We start from the raw sequence: 23766 nt of genomic DNA on the forward strand, positions 1-23766 counted from the left end.
GACTTACAGTTAGTGAATACATTTTTTATTTTTTTATACTGGCCCCCCGTGGGAAACGAACCCACAACCCTGGCGTTGCAAACGCCATGCTCTATCAACTGAGCTACATCCCTGCCGGCCATTCCCTCCCCTACCCTGGACGACGCTGGGCCAATTGTGCGCCGCCCATGAGTCTCCCGGTCACGGCCAGCTGCGACAGAGCCTGGATTCGAACCAGGATCTCTAGTGGCACAGTTAGCACTGCGATGCAGTGCCTTAGACCACTGCGCCACTCAGGAGTCTGTCAAACCTTATAACTGAAGCAGTTAGTTTAATCACAGTAATAAGAACAATGTAAAGTGTTTGAAACACTGTTTATCACATACATTTTTCTTACTTGTAAATTGTTTTGAAATAACTTGTTTTTTGTCTGTGGTGTATGTCCACTCCAGAAATGACTCATTTGTCAATAGACCTTCATGTTGCAACATCTATGTTAGCGGTCTGTAACAGCAGCTTAGCCCTGGAACCATTGGGTTTAAGCATTGCATCACAGAGCAAGTGTAAGCAAAAAGGGCCCGGTAATATTTTCAGTCATAGTCAGTATTTGTTATCTGTTTGTCCTTTTAGTCAGTGCGGCTGTCCTGGACGAATATGCAAAAACAGAGGGCGCCTGGATTCTCTCTTTGGTGAAGAGGGAATACTTAGTAGACACAGTCCTAGAATGTGCCATCAAGTGTAACGTTGAAAAAGCTTTCACTTGCAGGTATCATTATGTTTATGGTCATTAATAGTGAGAATTAATTAATTTGTGAGAGATGATTTACATAGTCAAATTTCATTCTGAATGTTTCTTGGTAGGTCCTTCATGTACATTGAAAAGGATCAAGAATGTTTGACAATACCAGCAAACAGCAAAATAGAGCCTGTTCTGAGAAGAACCATCACTTCTCTATATGAAAAGAAAGGCAAGTCCTAATGTGTTTCTGACTTTTCTTGATAAGTAGCTACAGATGTAGGATCTTAATTTGATTACCCTGTTACAGGAGATTTTCTCTTATGAAAAATGTATCAACCCTCTACAAAAATGTCCATTAATTATAATCCACATAATAATTCCCATTTCCTGTTGCTACAGGATTATTGTCCTGCTGTAGCAAACTGGTTCAAATTTAGATCCTACATCTGTAGACCTGAAGGGCTCTCATTCATTTCATACAGTAAATATGCATCTCATCATCATGAATACATAATGTATTACAAATATTAGAATACAATTGAGTTTCATGTGATTGTATTTGTCAACATTATTTTTGGTAAGAGGATTGGACTGTGTCAGTAAACAAACCGAAGAGTTGAAGCAGGTTATCTAAACAAGAGAGTCCAATCAGTCCTTCAGTGGGAGGCACATAGGGTATTTCAAATTCCATACTGACCATATCTGACAACATCTCAGATAGTAAAAGCCTGATGATGCTTTTTAATTACCCAAGAAGATTACTAAAAAGCAACCCACCTACTACTGTTGAGACATCTTATTCTCTGTCTTTACAGAGTACTTGAAGGAGTGTGTAAATGGAATCGGTATGGACTACAGAGGAACAAAGTCCAAAACAATCTCTGGGAAGACTTGCCAGAGATGGGCATCAAAATATCCACAAAAGCCAAAGTATGCTCCGCCACACCTTGTACCAGATCCGGCGCCAGAACTAATCAGTTGGACAGGCCTCTGATTTTTTTCACGGGACTTCCTATGTGTGCACGTGCTTGCGCGCTCACAATTGTTTTTATGGCTGTAATAGTAAAGACCATAGGCAGCTCGTGAGATTTAGGGAAACTTAGGCCTACAATTTATCCTACCATTTCTACCAATCTGTGTGCCAGTTATGATTATTTGTATATGCGCATTTTCGTGGAACAGTTTAATTTCAATAATAACGTTTTCCTTTCTCAAAGTTATTGTCACGTGGGTAATCATAAAAATCTGAAGTAAAATTATAAAAATCTAAAAGTTAAAATTCAACTATTGCGAGAGCTCTAGCCTCTGCCATTTGGATACATTGATACACTGTGATTCATTGGCGGCTAAAGAAATGAGAGCATAGAACTCAGAGATGCTGCAGTAGACCCAGGGGCGCAACTTCACTCTAAAATTGCATTTTTGTCCCCCCCAGTTTTATCATTGGAATGTGATACAAAACGAGTCAAGGGTGTGCTTTAGGACCATGTGGATGCCTCCGAGCGGTCGGGTAGGCTGTTTGGAGTGTCTAAAACCAAAGTTGCGCCCCTGAGTAGGCCTATAACTTCCATCATCAACTAAGTAAAATAAATAGGCCTAAAGCCAACAAATAAAAACAGTAGAAAATATCCTGATGAAAATTCTGGTTCTTTCAATCACATTAATCTTTCTACTCCGCCTGTCTGCCTCCCTTTCTATCTGTCTTGACTTGAGCTATTGCTAGTGAAGTGCAACATTTCATCAAACCATCACTTGGTCCATCCTGAAGCTGTCGCTAGCGAACTTGCAACATTGTATATACTAGCTTATTCCGGGCCCTCAGAGTTTTTTAAACGTTTTTTTATCCAGTCGGATAAATATCCAAACAGCCTACCTGATTGCTCGGAGGCGTTCACATGGTCTTAAAGCACACTGTTGCCTGGTTTTGTATCACATTCCAATGATAAAACTGGGGGGGACAAAAATGCAATTTCAGAATGTGGGGGGACGAAGTGCCCGTTATACTCGAAACACATGATCTTACCACATATTTTAGACGCTTTTCACTGACAGCCGCAACTCAATCAGCTAGACCTATTGCCACGAGCACTACCCAAATCGCGGGCTTCCCAAACACACTTGTGATTTGAAACAATCCACAGCAAAAAAAAAATCTATAAGATAATTAACCTCTGTGGCTAAGTCATGCTCCCTGGTGAAGTTTTTTCAATTATTTTATTTAGACAGGAGTAATTGTATAGCTATGGCAAAACATGTATTTACTTTCGGGCAACCCTGCAACCCAGCATGCTAACAGTGCACTGTGCACCCGCCAACTTTCATTTCCAACTCGCAAGAGGCTGAAACCAGAGATCTGTATATAATGGCGAGATGCTCATGTCTCCGCCATAACAATGGGGGTCTTTGTCCCAAAGGCAGGAAGCTTATGTCTGCATATTATTCCCAAAGAAACGCATTGAGCTTATACTGGACAGACTCTGCTGAAACTATATCACCGGACAAAGCAGCAGAGCGAGCGAAACAGCGCCCCTCTATATGTAGCCCATGTACTGTATCTGATGCTCTCTGGACAGAAATAGTATGACATGCTATACTCTTTTGGTCCAGACAGCATCAGATGACTGGTCAACACATACTGAGACAGCGGCGCTGTTTCGCTCGTTTCAATGCTTTAACTGAGATTGATGCGTCTTCCTGTTGGCGCACGTTTCGGTCAAATAAATTATCAATATTATCAATATATTATCAAACCAGCTGCCCACTGCTCTGAGGCTAGGAAATACTATCACCACCGATAAATCTACAATAATCGAGAATTTCAACAAGCATTTTGCTACGGCTGGCCATGCTTTCCACCTGGCTACCACTACCCCGGCCACCAACTCTGCACCCTCCGCTGCAACTTGCCCATGCCCCCCCCCCCCGCTTCTCCTTCACACAAATTCAGACAGCTGATGTTCTGAAAGAGCTGCAAAATCTGGACCCCTACAAATCAGCTGGGCTAGACAATCTGGACCCTTTCTTTCTAAAACTAGCCGCCGACATTGTCGCAACCCCTATTACTAGCCTGTTCAACCTCTCTTTCGTAACGTCTGAGATCCCCAGAGATTGGAAAGCTGCCGCGGTCATCCCCCTCTTCAAAGGGGGTGACACTCTAGATCCAAACTGTTACAGACCTATATCCAAAGTATTTGAAAGCCAAGTTAACAAACAGATCACCGACCATTTCGAATCCCACCGTACCTTCTCCGCTATGCAATCCGGTTTCTGGGCTGGTCATGGGTGCACTTCAGCCACGCTCAAGGTCCTAAACGATATTATAACCGCGATCGATAATAGACAGTACTGTGCAGCCGTCTTCATCGACCTGGCCAAGGCTTTCGACTCTGTCAACCACCGCATTCTTATTGGCAGACTAAATAGCCTTGGTTTCTCAAATGACTGCCTCGCCTGGTTCACCAACTACTTCTCAGATAGAGATCAATGTGTCAAATCGGAGGGCCTGTTGTCTGGACCTATGGCAATCTCTATGGGGGTGCCACAGGGTTCAATTCTTGGGCCGACTCTTTTCTCCGTGTATATCAATGATGTCGCTCTTGCTGCTGGTGACTCTCAGATCCACCTCTACGCAGACGACACCATTTTGTATACATCTGGCCCTTCATTGGACACTGTGTTAACAAACCTCCAAACGAGCCTCAATGCCATACAACACTCTTTCAGTAGACTACAACTGCTCTTAAACACTAGTAAAACTAAATGCATGCTCTTCAATCGAACGCTGCTGGCACCCGCCCACCCGACTAGAATCACTACTCTCGACGGGTCTGACCTAGAATATGTGGACAACTACAAAAACCTAGGTGTCTGGTTAGACTGTAAACTCTCCTTCCAGACTCACATTAAGAATCTCCAATCCAAAGTTAAATCTAGAATCGGCTTCCTATTTCGCAACAAAGCCTCCTTCACTCATGCTGCCAAACATGCCCTCGTAAAACTGACTATCCTACCGATCCTTGACTTCGGCGATGTCATTTACAAAATAGCCTCCAACACTCTACTCAGCAAATTGGAGGTAGTCTATCACAGTGCCATCCGTTTTGTCTCCAAAGCCCCATACACTACCCACCACTGTGACCTGTACGCTCTTGTTGGCTGGTCCTCACTACATGTTCGTCGTCAAACTCACTGGCTCCAGGCCATCTATAAATCACTGCTAGGCAAATCCCCGCCTTATCTTAGCTCATTGGTCACCATAGCAGCACCCACCCGTAGTCTGCGCTCCAGCAGGTATATCTCACTGGTCATCCCCAAAGCCAACACCTCCTTTGGCCGCCATTCCTTCCAGTTCTCTGCTGCCAATGACTGGAACGAACTGCAACAATCTCTGAAGCTGGAGACTCTTATCTCCCTCACTAACTTTAAGCATCAGTTGTCAGAGCACCTTACCGATCACTGCACCTGTACACAGCCCATCTGAAATTAGCCCACCCAACTACCTCATCCCTGTGGACCTGGCATCTTTTCACTCCCTCCTCTCTACATTTTCTTCATCTGTTTCTGCTGCTAAGGCCACTTTCTACCACTCTAAATTCCAAGCATCTGCCTCTAACCCTAGGAAGCTCTTTGCCACATTCTCCTCCCTGCTGAATCCTCCCCCCCCCCCCCCCCCCCCCTCCCTCTCTGTGGATGACTTCGTCAACCACTTTGAAAAGAAGGTTGACGACATCTGATCCTCGTTTGTTAAGTCTAATGACACTGCTGGTCCTGCTCACACTGCCCTACCCTATGCTTTGACTTCTTTCTCCCCTCTCTCTCCAGACAAAATCTTGCGACTTGTGACTACAGGCCGCCCAACAACCTGCCCGCTTGACCCCATCTCCTCCTCTCTTCTCCAGACCATCTCCGGTGACCTTCTCCCCTACCTCACCTCGCTGATCAACTCATCCTTGACCGCTGGCTATGTCCCTTCCGTCTTCAAGAGAGCAAGAGTTGCACCCATTCTCAAAAAACCAACACTTGATCCCTCTGATGTCCACAACTACAGACCAGTATCCCTTCTTTCTTTTCTTTCCAAAACTATTGAGCATGCCGTCTTTAGCCAACTCTCTTGCTATCTCTCTCAGAATGACCTTCTTGATCCAAACCAGTCAGGTTTCAGGACTGGTCATTCAACTGAGACTGCTCTTCTCTGTGTCACGGAGGCTCTCCGCACTGCTAAAGCTAACTCTCTCTCCTCTGCTCTTGTCCTTCTAGACCTGTCTGCTGCCTTTGATACTGTGAACCATCAGATCCTCCTCTCCACCCTCTCCGAGCTGGGCATCTCCGGCGCGGCTCACTCTTGGATTGCGTCCTACCTGACCGGTCGCTCCTACCAAGTGGCGTGCCGAAAAGCTGTCTCCGCTCCACGTGCTCTCACCACTGGTGTCCCCCAGGGCTCAGTTCTAGGCCCTCTCCTATTCTCGCTATACACCAAGTCACTTGGCTCTGTCATATCCTCACATGGCCTCTCCTATCATTGCTACGCTGACGACACACAACTAATCTTCTCCTTTCCCCCTTCTGATAACCAGGTGGCGAATCGCATCTCTGCATGTCTGGCAGACATATCAGTATGGATGACGGATCACCACCTCAAGCTGAACCTTGGCAAGACGGAGCTGCTCTTCCTCCCGGGGAAGGACTGCCCGTTCCATGATCTCGCCATCACGGTTGACAACTCCGTTGTGTCCTCCTCCCAGAGTGCGAAGAGCCTTGGCGTGACCCTGGACAACACCCTGTCGTTCTCCGCTAACATCAAGGCGGTGACCCGATCCTGCAGGTTCATGCTCTACAACATTCGGAGAGTACGACCCTGCCTTACACAGGAAGCGGCACAGGTCCTAATCCAGGCACTTGTCATCTCCCGTCTGGATTACTGCAACTCGCTGTTGGCTGGGCTCCCTGCCTGTGCCATTAAATCCCTACAACTCATCCAGAATGCCGCAGCCCGTCTGGTGTTCAACCTTCCCAAGTTCTCTCACGTCACCCCGCTCCTACGCACACTCCACTGGCTTCCAGTTGAAGCTCGCATCTGTTACAAGTCCATGGTGCTTGCCTATGGAGCTGTGAGGGGAACGGCACCTCCGTACCTTCAGGCTCTGATCAGTCCCTACACCCAAACGAGGGCATTGCGTTCATCCACCTCTGGCCTGCTGGCTCCCCTTCCTCTGCGGAAGCATAGTTCCCGCTCAGCCCAGTCAAAACTGTTCGCTGCTCTGGCACCCCAATGGTGGAACAAGCTCCCTCACGACGCCAGGACAGCGGAGTCACTCAACACCTTCCGGAGACATCTGAAACCCCACCTCTTTAAGGAATACCTGGGATAGGATAAACTAATCCTTCTACCTCCCCCCCTGAAAAAAAAAAAAAAAAAAAAAAATGTAAAGTGCTTATCCCACTGGCTATAGGGTGAATGCACCAATTTGTAAGTCGCTCTGGATAAGAGCGTCTGCTAAATGACGTAAATGTAAATGTAAATATATTGTTATTTATTTTGCTCATTTGCACCCCAGTATCTCTATTTGCACATAATCTCTTGCACATCTAGCATTCCAGTGTTAATACTAATTGTAATTATTTTGCACTATAGCCTATGTATTGCCTTACCTCCATAACTTGCTACATTTGCACGCACTGTATATATATTTTCTGTTGTATTTTTTGACTTTATGTTTTTTTACGCCATATGTAACTCTGTGTTGTTGTTTTTATCGCACTGCTTTGCTTTATCTTGGCCAGGTCGCAGTTGTAAATGAGAACTTGTTCTCAACTGGCTTACCTGGTTAAATAAAGGTGAAATAAAAAATAAAAATAAAAATTTATTTTAATTTTATTTGGATGGGCAATGAGGTACGGTAGAGCGGGCCAGGCCCCCTAAGGCCCGCCCATAATACCGGCCCTGCCTTGTACAATATTTCTCATATTCCTATTAAGTATTTTATTGACATAACATGGACTACCAGCAGATTAAAAGATGCATTGTAAAGGTTTTGTATAATTTTTGCCAGTAGTTTTGAAAGTAGTGGAACATAATTACAAATAATTTGTAGACTGCAAAATAACCGCAAGAAGCCCAAACAGATATAATATTTGATAAAATAACTTCAAACCTTGCTTACGTTTGTAGACGATCACATACAGTATATCTAGGGTTGCAAAGGGAGGGTATATTACTGGAAACTTTCAAAGTTTACCAGTAAACTACCAGAATTTTCGTATCTTTTGTATCTGTGATAGATTTTATGTAATCTATCACATGACATCTTTTGGGTACTTCAGATTATCTCTGGCCCTCTATGTAAAATATATGAAGTAATTAAATAAGATGACACAAAAAATATATATATAGAATGACAAAGCTGTAAAACAGTATCTTAAATATAAACCATCAACTTAGTGAATCCCATATATATGAGGGTTTCAGCATGAAATATCCTTAACACACTTTGATTTATTTTACTATGTCAATATGTATTTGTTGTCAATGTTTTGGCATCAAACTGGTGGCAGTTGTGAAAAAAGTCAATAGTTGGAACAGTTGCAGAGTTATTTGAAAATTATGCCATTGTTGATTAGATGCTTTTTTCATTAATTAGGCTATTTTCTCTTGAACCATATGGTCTATCTACTAGAAACTCGTGGACAATATGGACACAGATATACCAAAAAAAGGAATACTTTATATAAATACACATTTTTGAAGTTACTCAAGTATAAATTACCAAAGTTAGGATAGATTGCCATATATTTTCTGTTAAATACCAAAATGACTGAAGATTCCGGTAACTTTGGTAAATTGTCGGTAGCTTTGCAACCCTACATATATCTCTCTACAATGCGTGAGAATACTTTGGAACAGATTTCCAAAATTAAAATCACTTGGAGCTGATTTGCTGGTGTTGTTACAGTCTTTTATGTCCAACAATAAACATTTTAAAACACTTTTTTTTTTGCTCAGAAAACTTGGGAGGGCCAAATGAAACCACGTCCTGCAAAAAAATAAATAATAATCATACAATATGTTACAAATTTGTAAGTGCTTAAGATCCTGTTCAATCTCTTTAAGTAACTTGTGAGGTTAGATTTCTTAGCAGCTGAAGGTAATTCACGTTATCTTTGTGAACGTCTCTTACAGCATGACTCCGTCAACACACCCCAAAGCCGACCTGGAGTCCAACTTCTGCAGAAACCCTGATGGGGACAGCAAAGGCCCCTGGTGTTTCACCACAGACCCTGACACCAGATGGGAGACCTGCAACGTCCAGAACTGCAGCGGTACCCTCAATATCTTGTTATGTCCCCACTCCCAATAAGCTTATGAAACAGCTGGTGTCATGTTTGCACAAAAGTTAAGATTTCAAAACCACTAAAATACAATCTATATTCAAACAAAGAGTTGACTACCTTTTTTAGTCACTCACTCATCATGACAGTTCACCTATAAAAATGCATTAAGTGTAATTTGGAAGTGTTTTATTTCTAAAGCGCTGTTGTTTGGCCCACAGAGGAATGTATGCACTGCGGTGGTAAGAACTACAGTGGAAAGATCTCCACCACTGAGAATGGCTACACCTGCCAGCACTGGGACGTCCAGAAACCTCACAACCACGGCTACATTACCAGCGCGTAATAGGCATTTTTTTTCTCTCTCTCTCTCTCTCTCTCTCTCTCTCTCTCTCTCTCTCTCTCTCTCTCTCTCTCTCTCTCTCTCTCTCTCTCTCTCTCTCTCTCTCTCTCTCTCTCTCTCTCTCTCTCTCTCTCTCTCTCTCTCTCTCTCTCTCTCTCTCTCTCTCTCTCTCTCTCTAATATATTTGTTATACAGTGAGCTCAAAACTATTGGGAAAGTGACACATTTGTTGTTGTTTTGGCTCTGTACTCCAGCACCATTTAGAAATTACAGCACTTTTTGTACAATATCCCATTTTAGGGGACAAAAAGTATTGGGAAACATTCTACATTAATGTGGATGCTACTATGATTAGGGATAATCCTGAATGAATCGTGAATAATGATGAGTGAGAAAGTTAGATGCACAAATATCATACCCCTCCCCAGAAAATGCTAACCTTTCCTGTTATTGTAATGGTGAGAGGTTAGCATGTCTTGGGGGTATGATATTTGTGCGTCTATAACTTTCTCACTCATCATTATTCATGATTCATTCAGGATTATCCATCATCATGGTAGCATCCACATTAATGTAGAATTTTTCCCAATACTTTTTGTCCCCTAAAATGGGATAATGTACAAAAAGTGCTGTAATTTCTAAATGGTGCTGGAGGACAGAGCCAAAACAACAAAAAATGTGTCACTTTCCCAATAGTTTTGAGCTCACTGTATATGTCTAACCATGTGATCCTTCATCTTGCTCTCTTTCCCTCTTCCTGTGTCCCTTTCTCTGTGTATTTCTCTTTCTGCCTACCCCCCCCCCCATCCCCTCCCCTCCCTGTCTCTCCAGTCTTCCTGAGAAGTACCTGGAGGAGAATTACTGTAGGAACCCAGACGGAGACCCCAGACCCTGGTGTTTCACCACCAGCCCCTCCAAACGCTGGGACTTCTGCTCCATCCCTCGCTGCAGTGAGCTATCATCATAGATATACAACACTATTACTAGTATATTGTCTATGGCTTTCGTACCCTGGATCTCTCCCCCGTCTGCCCATCATGTCCCTACTAGCGACTCTATAACCCCATTCATTCCCTTCATCTTTTATCTCATTTGTCTCCCATGGCCCCTCGTTCCCCTGCTCTTTCACATAAAAATAGACAATTTAATTAAAGCATGAGTTTACAAACTCCCAGGGAGATCTCCTCACTCTCTCCCTCTCCCCTAGCCTCTGAGCCTCCCGAGGTGGTGGAGGAGCTCACTTGTGCCACAGGCGACGGCAGTGCCTACAGGGGAACCATCGGCGTGACAGCATCTGGGAAAGCCTGTCAGCTCTGGGCAACTCAGACACCCCAACAGCACAACAGAACTCCAGACAACTACCCATGCAAGTAAGATCAACCCATGAGATTGGGCAACTTGTTTTTACTCAAGCAAGAACCGAGCATTGCTTTTCTCAGTGCAGTCGATCAGTGTTTTAATGTCTTATAGATACAGACTGACTGTGATTTAACCAATATGTGTGGTTGTTTGTGTTCCTGTCAGAGGCCTGGAACTGAACTATTGCAGGAACCCAGACAATGAGAAGATGCCCTGGTGCTTTACTACAGACCCAGAGACACGCTGGGAGTACTGCAAGGTGCCTAGCTGTGGAGATGTTCCTGGACCAGGTCACTTTACACTGCATCATGATGATGATGATAATGCATTGGATTTATATAGAGCTTTCCCAAGTGCTAAAGTCGCTACTTACTAACTATGTAGCGAAACTCATGTAATCCACTACCAATCCATACAGCCTACATTTTTCACCAAAATGTATATTTAATTTGGTTGACATGGGTGATATTGTTTTTAAAACTCAGATTACGCAGCGCCCCCTCCAGCTGAGGAAGACTGCTATGTGGGCACCGGGATTGACTATCGTGGTATTGTGACAGAGACCATCAGTGGGAAGAAATGCCAGGCCTGGAGCTCGATGACACCTCACAGTCACAATAAGACACCGCAGTCCTTCCCTAAAGCGTGAGGCCTAGAGCATAGTCAAATATAATCTCTACCCACTGGGCAAAAACTGGTTGAATCAATGTGGTTTCCACGTCATTTCAACCCCCAAAAAACTATGTGATGACATTGAAGGAATGTGGAAAACTGATTGGATTTGCAAAAAGTCATCAACGTAAGGGCATTTTGTATTTTTTCACCCAACTTTTGACCTACATTTCACAAGTGTAGAGAGGAGTAGGCAGGAGGCAGTCGCAGGTTTAGAACTACTGAATTTATTTAAGCACCATAGATCAAAGCGGGACGAAACCCAAACGATGTTGTGCTCAAAATATATCTTCATTAACAAAAAGGCAAAGGGCGAACCCAAAGTGCAAAATATAAAGTACTCAGGAAATAGTAGGAGAGATACCTCTCAGGAACACAAGTAACATTTACAATGACCGACAAAGACAAATGGCCGGAAGACGTGAGAGAAGAGAGCCTCTGTGGTCTGCAGGGCCGTAGGGAGACCAGGCAGAGGAATAAAATGACAGGCTTTGGAAAACCGGTCCACAACGACCAGGATGGTGGTGTGTCCCTACGAGGGGGGAAAGTCTGTGACAACGTCCACAGAGAGATGGGACCAGGGTCGTTGTAGAACCGGCAGTGGGTGGAGTTTGCCATAGGGGAGGTGTCTAGGTGTCTAGGTGTCTTGCTCTGTGTGCAGGTGGAGCAGGAAGAGACGTAAACCCGGACGTCCCGGGTCAAGGTGGGCCACCAGTACTTGGCGGAGAGACAGTCGATAGTACGGGCTATACCCGGGTGCCCCGACACAGCTGCTGTGTGTGCCCAGGCGAGGAGACAGTCCCGCACATCAGAGGGCACGTAGTGGGCAGGAGAGGGCGGAGGAGCAGGAGCAGGAGCCTATAATGCGGGACAGGGGATAATGGGTGTCACTTTCTCCCTCCGATCCTCTGTGTCATGCAGAGGCCACCTGTAGGTCCCGGTATTCCTCTGGGATAGGGACGTGGGTGGCCTGGTCCGGACTTTCCACGGAATTGGCACAGATTGACACAGAGAAACACCTCCCCTGACACTCCTGCGACCAACCCAACAACCTCCTCTCTGTCCATGATAAACTGGGGTAATGCAACCGTAGCCAGGGGAAACCTAAAACTACGGGGTGTGCAGGAGAGTCTAAGATGAGGAAAGTGACGCGTTCGTGGTGGTTGTGATTAACTGTGAGGGAAATGGGAATCGTGGTCTGGTGCACCAGTCCTGTTCCTAGGGGACGGTTGTCTAGGGCATGGACTGGGATAGGGGGTTGTAAAGGGACTAGAGGAATGCGTAATGATAAGGCCACTGACTGGTCTAGGAAATTGCCTGCAGCACCTGAGTCCACTAGGGAAGGACTCAGTGGGGGACCATGATAGTCAGGGAAGGTGACAGGGAGGAGGACGGGCTGTGTGGACAGAGAGGAGCAAGGCACGTCCACGCCTACCTGGGAAGGTGTAGGAGCGCTCCTCGGCCTGTCGCTTCCTCGCCTGGTTCTCCTTCTGGGACAGGTATTCCAGGGGTGGTCCGACTCCCCGCAGTAGGAGCAGAGACCCTGTTGACGGCAGCGTTGACGTTCCGCAGGGGGAAGGTGCGTCGTGCCCACCTCCATGGGCTCAGTCTCACTGGAGGTTCCTGGGAGAAACCCGAACCCCCGGATGGGTGACGACGGGCACGCAGGAGATTATCCAGGCGGATGGCCATGACGATGAGCTGTTCCAGCGTGAGGTCTTTATCGCGACAGGCCTGCTCGGTCTGGATGTCTTCCTGTAGCCTGCTGCGGAAAACCGTCAACAGGGCCTGGTCGTTCCAGCCAGTGGACGCAGCCACCGTCCGGAGCGTACTCCGACGCTGTCCTGGACCGCTCTCTTGGCCCTCTGTGGGTGGTCGAAGACGACACGGAAGAGTTGGGTGAAACGCTCATAGGAATGCACTTCTGGACCGTCCCTCTCCCAGACGGCGTGCGCCCACTCCAGAGCCCAGCCTGTCAGCACCGAGATCACCAAGGCCACCTTGTCCCTCTCGGAGGCCGTCCTGGCATGACGGGCAAGGTGGAGGTCACACTTCAGGAGAAACCCCCTACAGTGAGCTGGGGTGCCGTCAAACCACTCCGGGAGGAGCAGGTGGACGTTGCTGATCGGACCGGGTGATGTAGATGGTGGTGGGGTGGCTGGAACGACCACGGGGAGCTGGGAAGGTGGTAGTGTAGCCTGCAGTTGGCAGGATGTCCTGCTGCTTCCTGTTTTCTTGGGTCGGTCATTCTGTCACAGGTGTAGAGAGAAGGTCGTGGTCCTCTGTAGCTCAGCTGGTAGAGCACGGCGCTTGTAACGCCAAGGTAGTGGGTTCGATCCCCGGGACCACCCATACACAAAAATGTATGCACGCATGACTGTAAGTCGCTTTGGATAAAAGCGTCTGCTAAATGGCATATTAAGTAGGCAGGAGGCTGTCGCAGGTTTAGAACTACTGAATTTATTTAAGCACCATAGATCAAAGCGGGAAGAAACCCAAACGCTGTTGTGCTCAAAATATATCTTCATAAACCCAAAGTGCAAAATATAAAGTACTCAGGAAATAGTAGGAGAGATACCTCTCAGGAACACAAGTAACATTTACAATGACCGACAAAGACAAATGGCAGAGGGAGTAAATAGTGATAGTGGGAATTGGAACCAGGTGTGTGTAATGATGACGAGACAAGTCCAGGGTTGATGAGTGAAGGGCGTTTTCCAGCAGTAGGTTCGGCAGCAGCTAGAAGGCCGGTGACACCGAATGCCTGAGCTGGACAGGAGGGGGAACCAAAGCGAAGGCTGGTGTGACACTAAATCCATTGTGTAAATCAAATGTAAATCAAAACTAGATGTTGAACTGATGTTTGTGCCCAGTGGGAAATGTATATCTCTAGCTCTATCTCTGTCTTCTACTATCTGGTCATTAAAAGCCAAACAATGTAATATGTAATCTGCAGTGTCTGAGGACATTATGTCTTTTACATGTGTTTCACAGCGATTTGAGAAGAAACCTGTGTAGGAACCCTGATGGCGACCGTGCTCCATGGTGTTACACCACTGAACCCTCTGTTCGTTGGGAGTTCTGCAGTGTGGATAAATGCCCAACTGCTCCCAAGCCTACTCCCAAGCCTGACAAACATGACCAGCCCAAGCCAGCACCCTCCCAGACACCCTCAGACAACAGCAGAGGTAATCCATCCATCCTTTCATCAGTGTTGGGGAAGCTACTTTGAAAATATACAGTGATCTCCAAAAGTATTGCGACAGTGACACATATTTTGTTGCTTTGGCTCTGCACTCCAGCAATTTGGATTTGAATTGATACAATGATTATGAGGTTAAAATGCAGACTGTCAGCTTTAATTTGAGTTTTTTTTAAATCCATATCGGGTGTACCGTTTAGAAATTACAACACTTTTTGTACATAGTCCCCCCATTTTTGGGGACTAAAAGTATTCACTTAAATGTATATTAAAGTAGTAAAACGTTAAGTATTTTGGTCCCGTATTCCTAGCACGCAATGACTACATTAAGCTTGGGACTGTACAAACTTGTTGGATGCATTTGCTGTTTGTTTTGGTTGTGTTTAAGATTATTTTGTGCCCAATAGGAATTAATGGTAAATAATATAGTGAGTCATTTTGGAGTCACTTTTATTGTAAATAAGAATAGAATATGATTCTAAACACTTCTACATTAATGTGGATGCTACCATGATAACAGATGATCCTGAATGAATCGTGAATAATGATGAGTGAGAAAGTTACAGATACACTGTTATGATGAGTTTCTAGGGTATCAAGTGATTACGAATGTAAGGATGTACTTAGACACTTTTGATGGGGAGTTCATATAAGATATTTAATATGGTACCATGTTTAGTTATAACAGATATAGCCCTGCCTCTTCCAACTTCCTAACTCCAGAACAAAGATCCACTCTCTCTATATATACACTCTGTTACAAGTCTCTCCACAAACATCTGGTAAACCTCCATGGGCACTCCCATTCTTTGATGTTATTATCCTTTACCCCTGTCAGTATATCCTGTCCATCAATTATTCTAAGATCAACCTCAGTAATCTCCCCTTTGACATAACGGAATGTAGACTCCGTGGCAGCAAACCACTTATCTACTAACTCTCCCCCTGGTCCACACAATACTATGACATGACATCATTACAATCCACTTTTTTTTTCTTATTTTGTGGTAAGTAAGATTACTTAACCCCCAACAATTCATATAAAATACAATATTCCCAATCAGTAGTATATGTCTGACTAGATCCTAACCTATGCTAAATAACTGACCCATCATCTTAGACATGCTACCAAGAAAACATCCATATAAATAAATTGTGACCATCATGACATCATCCCCACAAATACAAAGATCCATAACCATTACTAAGTTACATGGATATTATAATCTGGTCACATTAATATAAAAAAACAAAAACGTCTGTCTTCGTCATCCATGCGCAGTCAAATGAACCCCAAGCTTTTCCCTGGTCACTTGGGGAGCTATCTGATCTACTGAGATAGTCTTCTTTCCACATCTTCAATCCTGTAAACCTCAATCCACTTTATACATTTCCAATTTAACATTCCTCATTCCTCAATCAACATTATCAATGGACTCTAAACTGGAATAACATATAGGTGAATAATTTATCCTTTCTCTCTGTTATGATGAGTTTCTAGGGTATCAAGTGATTACAAATGTAAGGATGTACTTAGACACTTTTCATGGGGAGTTCATATAATATATTTAATAAGGTACCATATTTAGTCATAACAGACATAGCCCTGCCTCTTCCAACTTCCTAACTCCAGAACAAAGATCCACTCTCTCTATACTGTATGTTAACGTGGGCTATTTTGAGCACTTTTCTTCTGGGATGCTTACTTGATTTCATTGCTTTACTGGGAAGCTTAGCAGAAGTAGATATAATCATGTTATTTATGTTAGTGCAGAGTGAGCTGCACACAGTGGACTTCCTCCTAGGGCACACCGCCTCAGTTCTAACAGTATAAATCTGGTTCATACGCACATGATTACTGCATACAATAGCTGTAGGATTAGCAGAGGCATTCAGAGCAGTTAGAGGGACATAAATTAGGTTACTTACATTGTGTCTACCAAAGCCCCGGTGTAATGTACATTTGCTGAAGCATTATGACAACTGCGTCACAATGGCAGGGATTAGCTGAGCTAGGCTTGGGTCATTGATAAGTCATTGTCTCAACACAGCCTTATAATGCTGTGAAAGGATCCAGAAACCCAAATGATTTGGGTGGATCCCATCCTCCTTATACAGTGCCTTGCAGAAGTATTCATCCCCCTTGGCGTTTTTCCTATTTTGTTGCATTACAACCTGTAATTTAAATTGATTTTTATTTGGATTTAATGTAATGGACATACACAAAATAGTCCAAATTGGTGAAGTGGAATAAAAAAAAAAAACTTATTTCAAAAAATTCTAAAAAATAAATAACGGAAATGTGGTGCGTGCATATGGATTCACCCCCTTTGCTATGAAGCCCCTAAATAAGATCTGGTCCAAACAATTACCTTCAGAAGTCACATAATTAGCTAAATGAAGTCCACCTGTGTGCAATCTAAGTGTCACATGATCTGTCACATGATCTCAGTATATATACACCTGTTCTGAAAGGCCCCAGAGTCTGCAACACCACTAAGCAAGGGGCACCACCAAGCAAGCGGCAACATGAAGACCAAGGAGCTCTCCAAACAAGTCAGGGAAAAAGTTGTGGAGAAGTACAGATCAGGGTTGGGTTATAAAGAAAATATCTCTGAACATCCCACGGAGCACCATTAAATCCATTATTAAAAAATGGAAAGAATATGGCACCACAACAAACCTGCCAAGAGAGGGCCACCCACCAAAACTCACGGACCAGGCACGGAGGGCATTAATCAGAGAGGCAACAAAGAGACCAAAGATAACCCTGAAGGAGCTGCAAAGCTCCACAGCGAAGATTGGAGTATCTGTCCATAGGACCACTTTAAGCCGTACACTCCACAGAGCTGGGCTTTACGGAAGAGTGACCAGAAAAAAAGCCATTGCTTAAAGAGAAAAATAAGTAAACACGTTTAGTATTCGCCAAAAGGCATGTGGGAGACTCCCCAAACATATGGAAGAACGTACTCTGGTCAGATGAGACTAAAATTGAGCTTTTTGGCCATCAAGGAAAACGCTATGTCTGGCGTAAACCCAACACCTCTCATAACCCCGAGAACACCATCGCCACAGTGAAGCATGGTGGTGGCAGTATCATGCTGTGGGGATGTTTTTCATTGACAGGGACTGGGAAACTGGTCAGAATTGAAGGAATGATGGATGCCGCTAAATACAGGGAAATTCTTGAGGAAACCTGTTTCAGTCTTCCAGAGATTTGAGACTGGGACGGAGGTTCACCTTCCAGCAGGACAATGACCCTAAGCATACTGCGAAAGCAACACTCGAGTGGTTTAAGAGCAAACATTTAAATGTCTTGGAATGGCCTAGTCAAAGCCCAGACCTCAATCCAATTGAGAATCTGTGGTATGACTTAAAAATTGCTGTACACCAGCGGAACCCATCCAACTTGAAGGAGCTGGAGCAATTTTGCCTTGAAGAATGGGCAAAAATCCCAGTGGCTAGATGTGCCAAGCTCATAGAGACATACCCCAAGAGACTTGCAGCTGTAATTGCTGCAAAAGGTGGCTCTACAAAGTATTGGCTTTGGGGGGGGGGCGAATAGTTATGCACGCTCAAGTTTTCCGTTTTTTTGTCTGATTTGTTGTTTGTTTCACAATAAAAAATATTTTGCATCTTCAAAGTGGTAGGCATGTTGTGTAAATCAAATGAGACAAACCCTCAAAAACACAATTTTAATTCCAGTTTGTAAGGCACCAAAATAGGAAAAATTAATGAATACTTTCGCAAGCCAAACGTGTTTTGTTTCCAAAAGGTATCGAAATTGTCAACAAACGTTACACCCATTGAGCTGCAATAATCACGTAGCCAGTTGTGAAGAGAAAGAATCCTGCTAAAGCGTTCAATGCCACGATTCAGAGAGGGCACAGGGCCAGATATGATGGGTCTTTTGTTGGTGTCTAGCAGAGAGTCAATCAGCTCTTTAAAATCCAGTTTCAACTGATCAGAGCTGCCCTTCATAATGTCATTAAAACCCCCATTGACTACGATAGAATGGATTTCCATGTCCTGACGTAGTACATTCGGGAGCAGCTTAGTAATGTCATTTACTCGAGCTCCGGGATAGGACATTGTATTTGCACCAGGAACAGTCACATTTCTTACCATTTCGCTACATGGGAAAACATTTAAAATAATTAACTACTGAAAACACTACCTAGATTAGAATTTAGTTCAGCATTCATTCACTCACCCTACATTGTCAGTGTTGAGGGTAGAAATTGATCCGTGATATTGTTTTCTGTTGACTGTGGCTTTCAGATTGCAAGGTGGGCAACGGGGGGACATACAGGGGTCCTACTTCCATGACCATGTTGGGTGTCACCTGTCAGAGTTGGAGCGCCCAGAGCCCCCATCAGCACATCAGCTTCACCCCTGAATCCCACCCTGACAAAGGCCTGGAGTCCAATGTAAGTTCAAGGAATTTTCTTATAAGACATATTTAAATAATGTCAGACGATACTGCAAAAGTATTTCATATGACAGACATTTGGGAAGATGTACTTCAATTTATTCAGCGCCCCTTTTCACTGGTAGAATTGTAGAAACCCTGACAATGACGTGAATGGACCATGGTGCTACACCACAGACAGAAGCCAGAAATGGGACTACTGCCAAATCCCAGATTGCGGTATGTGGACTACTGTGAGCAGGGTGCGAATTATGGGAGAGCCAGGGGGGGCTCAGCTTCCCTGAATGAGACATGAGTTCTCCCAAATACAACAAAAGTCAAACTTTGGGGGGTGTATAATAATGCTAATTTAACCATTCTCCTATTTGTTTAAAATGCAGTGGTAAATATGTTTTACGGTGGTAAATATTAAAATAAAAGCTTCCAAATTGAACAGACACCCCCACCTCTTTGTCAAGGTTTAAACCATTTATTTCTACGTGGCTGCACAAACCTCCATGTCCACAGCACTGTGCACTCAGTAGTGTTGCATTTTGGCCACAGCTGAGCTCCTTTAAATGCATAGATTTTCCTTTGTACTTGCTCATTTTCACCATTTGTTTGCCATGCACCCTTGATAAAAAAAACTGCCTTTATTCCAATTCATAAGATTTATACATTGATTTATCATTGTTTGCTTTTGTCAGTCGGCTGTTTAGAGCGCTCATTGCGGGTACTGGTGTTCTCTGTGCTGTCCTGGCCAGAATACATTTATTTAGCTTTATTATTTTTTATCAACATTTGTTTTCTTTCCTGGATCAGCTGATGATGGTCGACAATATCACTAGACAACTAGCCTACAGCTAGACACCAATGTGCATCCAATCCATCCAACATTAATGACAGTAGGCCTATAGTTGACTCTTTCTGTTAGAAGCATTACATTTTGCAATGCCATAGGCCTACATTATTTTGGATTTGTGTGCCCATGAGAACTGTTTTCATGGCGAAACATAATTACATTTTATGTAGGCATTGTTACACTTACAGCGCATTTTCCGAGATCTCCAAGATCCAGGAATCGTGCTGGATTTAAGTTCAATGTTCTAATTCAATTGTTAAATGCTTAATAATGACAAATAACAATGTCATTAATGTAAGGAAAGAAAGGTAGTGTTTTATGTCACACGATCTATGAAGACTCCATGCATTCAACTCATGAATTACGGACAACTCATGAACTAAGATGTAAACATGTTTTGATTCAACTCGTGTATTTTATTGAATGTAGGCTACCTGTTCTGCGTGTGTTCATGTGTGTAAAATTGTCTTGGCTGAGAGGGTAGGCTACCGGGGGTGGTATAGGCCTAGCGGAGGGTAAACGCAACTAAACGCAGTTTACCCACCTTTTTCAGAAAAATGCATTGAAAGTATAGGGAGCGTTATATTTTTCACCGTGACTGGCAAAGAGTTTATCCACCGATTTTTTTACCACTACATCACTGGCTACCGGAAGCCCTATTTAAAGGTCATAGTAATTGGCCTACACATTGTAGCCTAGTGTAGTAAGTTGACCCTGTGTGTTAGGGTGACCATCCCGTTTTCCCTGGGACATTTTCAGCCCCATTTCAGGTGTCCTGACTTTACAGGCTACAAAAAAAGTATATTTGTCACCAAGACGCATCAATGAATGTACTGTAGGCCCAATCAATGGCGATCACTGAATGTCATTAGGCACACTTTTTTGGTGTTTGTAAACAGATGTCTATTTCCATTCACCAAGTAGCGTTTCCATTATTCTGGAGTGGAGGAACATGCACAGGTAGCCTACTTTTTGAAGTGATTTGTTTTGTTCAATCAGATGAAAGCATCATGAATGGTTGTGTTCATGCCACATTAAAAGGTCATTCATTTTTACCATTAAATTACTTTTTTATTCTAGACCCATAAAATAAAATTGTGCACCCAAAATTGTGCACCCCCCCTGTTGTTTTAACACAATTGTTTTATCCAGATTTACTGTATGTGGTTACTGTATGTACATCTGCTATATCTGGTCTACATTGTGGAATGCAGAAATAAAACGGTATTTCTGGTCTCCAGCTGGCTTGAAATGTGGGCAGCCTGTTACAAAGCCCATGAGGTGTTTCGGTCGCATCGTTGGAGGCTGTGTATCCAAACCCCACTCATGGCCCTGGCAGATCAGCCTAAGGACCAAGTATGGAGGATAGTATCCCATTCCCTTTCATGAATCTCATTAATATATTGATACCTCTATACAATAAGAAAAAACAATATCTCTTGGAGAACTTACTCAGTTACTCTTCTGTCCGTCCCTCTGCAGCACTGGCATCCATATCCATACCCATATCTGTGGAGGAACTCTGATCGCCCCTCAGTGGGTCCTCACCGCTGCCCACTGCCTGAAGATGTGAGAGAGCAGCCCTCATCAGTGCCCATATCAACTCAGTTGTCATGAGGCTAATTACTGACAAAACCTATACCAACAAGAAGGGCAGCTGTACATACTCTGTAGTAGTGGCCAATGTTCCCTCAAAAAAGGTCTGCTGAGCGCAAACTTGAACATTGTGAAAATTCTGTGCAACTTCCAGCACGCGTTTACTGTGAGCACTGAGGCTGTACCAGTTACAGTTTTAACAGTGGCCAAGTAGGCTACTGTGGCTATTTGATCATAATGTAGGCCTACCAGAGTGGCCTACCATCAAAAACAATGGAGAAAAATGCATCCCATAACATTTTAACATGGAAATAGCTGTTTTATCATTCAGCCTACAGTAGCAGCAAATGTGCTTATTCAAGACGGTCTCAAAATACAACACTGCCCCTTTAAGACATAAAAAAAGCTCTTTACCTGACTAGCTTTTCAAAGATGGCTAGAAATGCGCCCGCGCACACATGCAGATTAGAGGGAAAATTGATAGTGGCTGAGTGTTAGCCTCCTACACAGCAGAAAAGCAGCATGACTGTTTAGTATTAATAATATAATAATATGCCATTTAGCAGATGCTTTTATCCAAAGCGACTTACAGTCATGCGTGCATACATTTTTTGTGTATGGGTGGTCCCGGGGATCGAACCCACTACCTTGGCGTTACAAGCGCCGTGCTCTACCAGCTGAGCTACAGAGGACCACCGTATTGTTTACTGTGAGGTCCTAATTATGGATTACATACAAGTACATCTTCCTGTGTGTGTGTCAGATCAAAGAGGCCATCTGCCTACATGGTGCTATTGGGAACCCATACAGAGAGAGCAAATGAAGCGTCCAAGCAGGAGCGTAACCTGGAGAAACTGATCCTGGGACCTGGCGGGACAGACATTGCACTACTGAAGCTAGACAGGTGAGTGAGGCCATTGCATGTCATTAAAGAAAAACTCAATAGAATGTTTTATATTTTTCTTGCTATTTGGAAGTCAGAGGCTGTAAAAAGACTTGTGTGATTGGTTGCAGCCCTGCACTCATAAATGACAACGTTTTACCAGTATGCTTACCTGAGAAGGATTACGTGGTACCATCTGGAACTGAGTGCTATGTGACAGGATGGGGAGAGACACAAGGTTCAAGAGTCATGCATGTTTTTTCCCCTCATGGTTGCTCTCATAACATGACACAAAATGAAGTTATTCTTCTGTCCAGGACTCCATTACTTTGTTGATGCAAATATACCAAACATTTTCTATATTTTCCGACATAAAACATTGATCTTTGTGTTTGTAGGAACTGGTGGAGAAGGGCTCCTCAAGGAGACGGGCTTCCCTGTTATAGAAAATAAAGTGTGTAATCGTCCTGCCTACCTGAACAACAGAGTCAAGGACCATGAGATGTGTGCTGGGAACATTGAAGGGGGAGCAGACAGTTGCCAGGTACATACTACCAGTCAAAAGTTTTTTGAACGGTTTTTCTTTATTTTTACTATTTTCTACATTGTAGAAAATTAGTGAAGACATCAAAACTATGAAATAACACATATGGAATCATGTAGTAACCAAAAAAGTGTTAAACAAATCAAAATATATTTTATATTTGAGATTCTTCAAATAGCCACCTTTGCCTTGATGACCGCTTTGCACTCTCTTGGCATTCTCTCAACCAGCTTCATGAGGTAGTCACCTGGAATGCATTTCAATTAACAGGTGTGCCTTCTTAAAAATTTATTTTTGGAATTTCTTTCCTTCTTAATGCGTTTGAGCCAATCAGTTGTGTTGTGACAAGGTAAGTGGGGTATACAGAAGATATACCTATTTGGTAAAATACCAAGTCCATATTGTGGCAAGAACAGCTCAAATAAGCAAAGAGAAATGACAGTCCATCATTACATTAAGACATGAAGGTCAGTCAATACGGAACATTTCAAAATCTTGCAGTCGCAAAAACCATCAAGCGCTATGATGAAACTGGCTCTCACGAGGACCGCCACAGGAATGGAAGACCCAGAGTTACCTCTGCTGCAGAGGATAAGTTAATTAGAGTTACCAGCCTCAGAAATTGCAGCCCAAATAAATGCTTCACGGCGTTCAAGTCACAGACACATCTCAACATCAACTGTTCAGAAGAGAATGTGTGAATCAGGCCTTCATGGTCGAATTGCTGCAAAGAAACCACTAATAAAGGACACCATTAAGAAGAAGAGAATCGCTTGGGTCAAGAAACACGATCAATGGACATTAGACCGGTGGAAATTTGTCCTTTGGCCTGGAGTCCATATTTTAGATTT

General features: G+C 43.7%; 1 protein-coding gene across 1 annotated transcript in view; it reads left to right on the forward strand.

Annotated features, from left to right (window-relative positions):
* Positions 1 to 23766, forward strand: part of LOC311108157 (apolipoprotein(a)-like) — a 57147-nt gene that overhangs the window by 32634 nt on the left and 747 nt on the right. The window contains exons 21-37 of the mRNA XM_084150782.1: positions 610 to 745; positions 841 to 947; positions 1534 to 1648; positions 8895 to 9034; positions 9265 to 9385; positions 10218 to 10336; positions 10594 to 10756; positions 10911 to 11035; positions 11231 to 11390; positions 14412 to 14605; positions 18901 to 19049; positions 19177 to 19270; positions 21134 to 21248; positions 21375 to 21461; positions 22252 to 22392; positions 22503 to 22609; positions 22770 to 22915. Of these exons, the coding sequence (XP_084006908.1) occupies positions 610 to 745; positions 841 to 947; positions 1534 to 1648; positions 8895 to 9034; positions 9265 to 9385; positions 10218 to 10336; positions 10594 to 10756; positions 10911 to 11035; positions 11231 to 11390; positions 14412 to 14605; positions 18901 to 19049; positions 19177 to 19270; positions 21134 to 21248; positions 21375 to 21461; positions 22252 to 22392; positions 22503 to 22609; positions 22770 to 22915 (2219 nt within the window). The remainder of the gene's footprint in view (positions 1 to 609; positions 746 to 840; positions 948 to 1533; positions 1649 to 8894; positions 9035 to 9264; positions 9386 to 10217; positions 10337 to 10593; positions 10757 to 10910; positions 11036 to 11230; positions 11391 to 14411; positions 14606 to 18900; positions 19050 to 19176; positions 19271 to 21133; positions 21249 to 21374; positions 21462 to 22251; positions 22393 to 22502; positions 22610 to 22769; positions 22916 to 23766) is intronic.

Source organism: Coregonus lavaretus, assembly GCF_964263955.1.
Source record: "Coregonus lavaretus genome assembly, chromosome: 33".
In the NCBI taxonomy this organism is placed as follows: Eukaryota; Metazoa; Chordata; class Actinopteri; order Salmoniformes; family Salmonidae; genus Coregonus; species Coregonus lavaretus.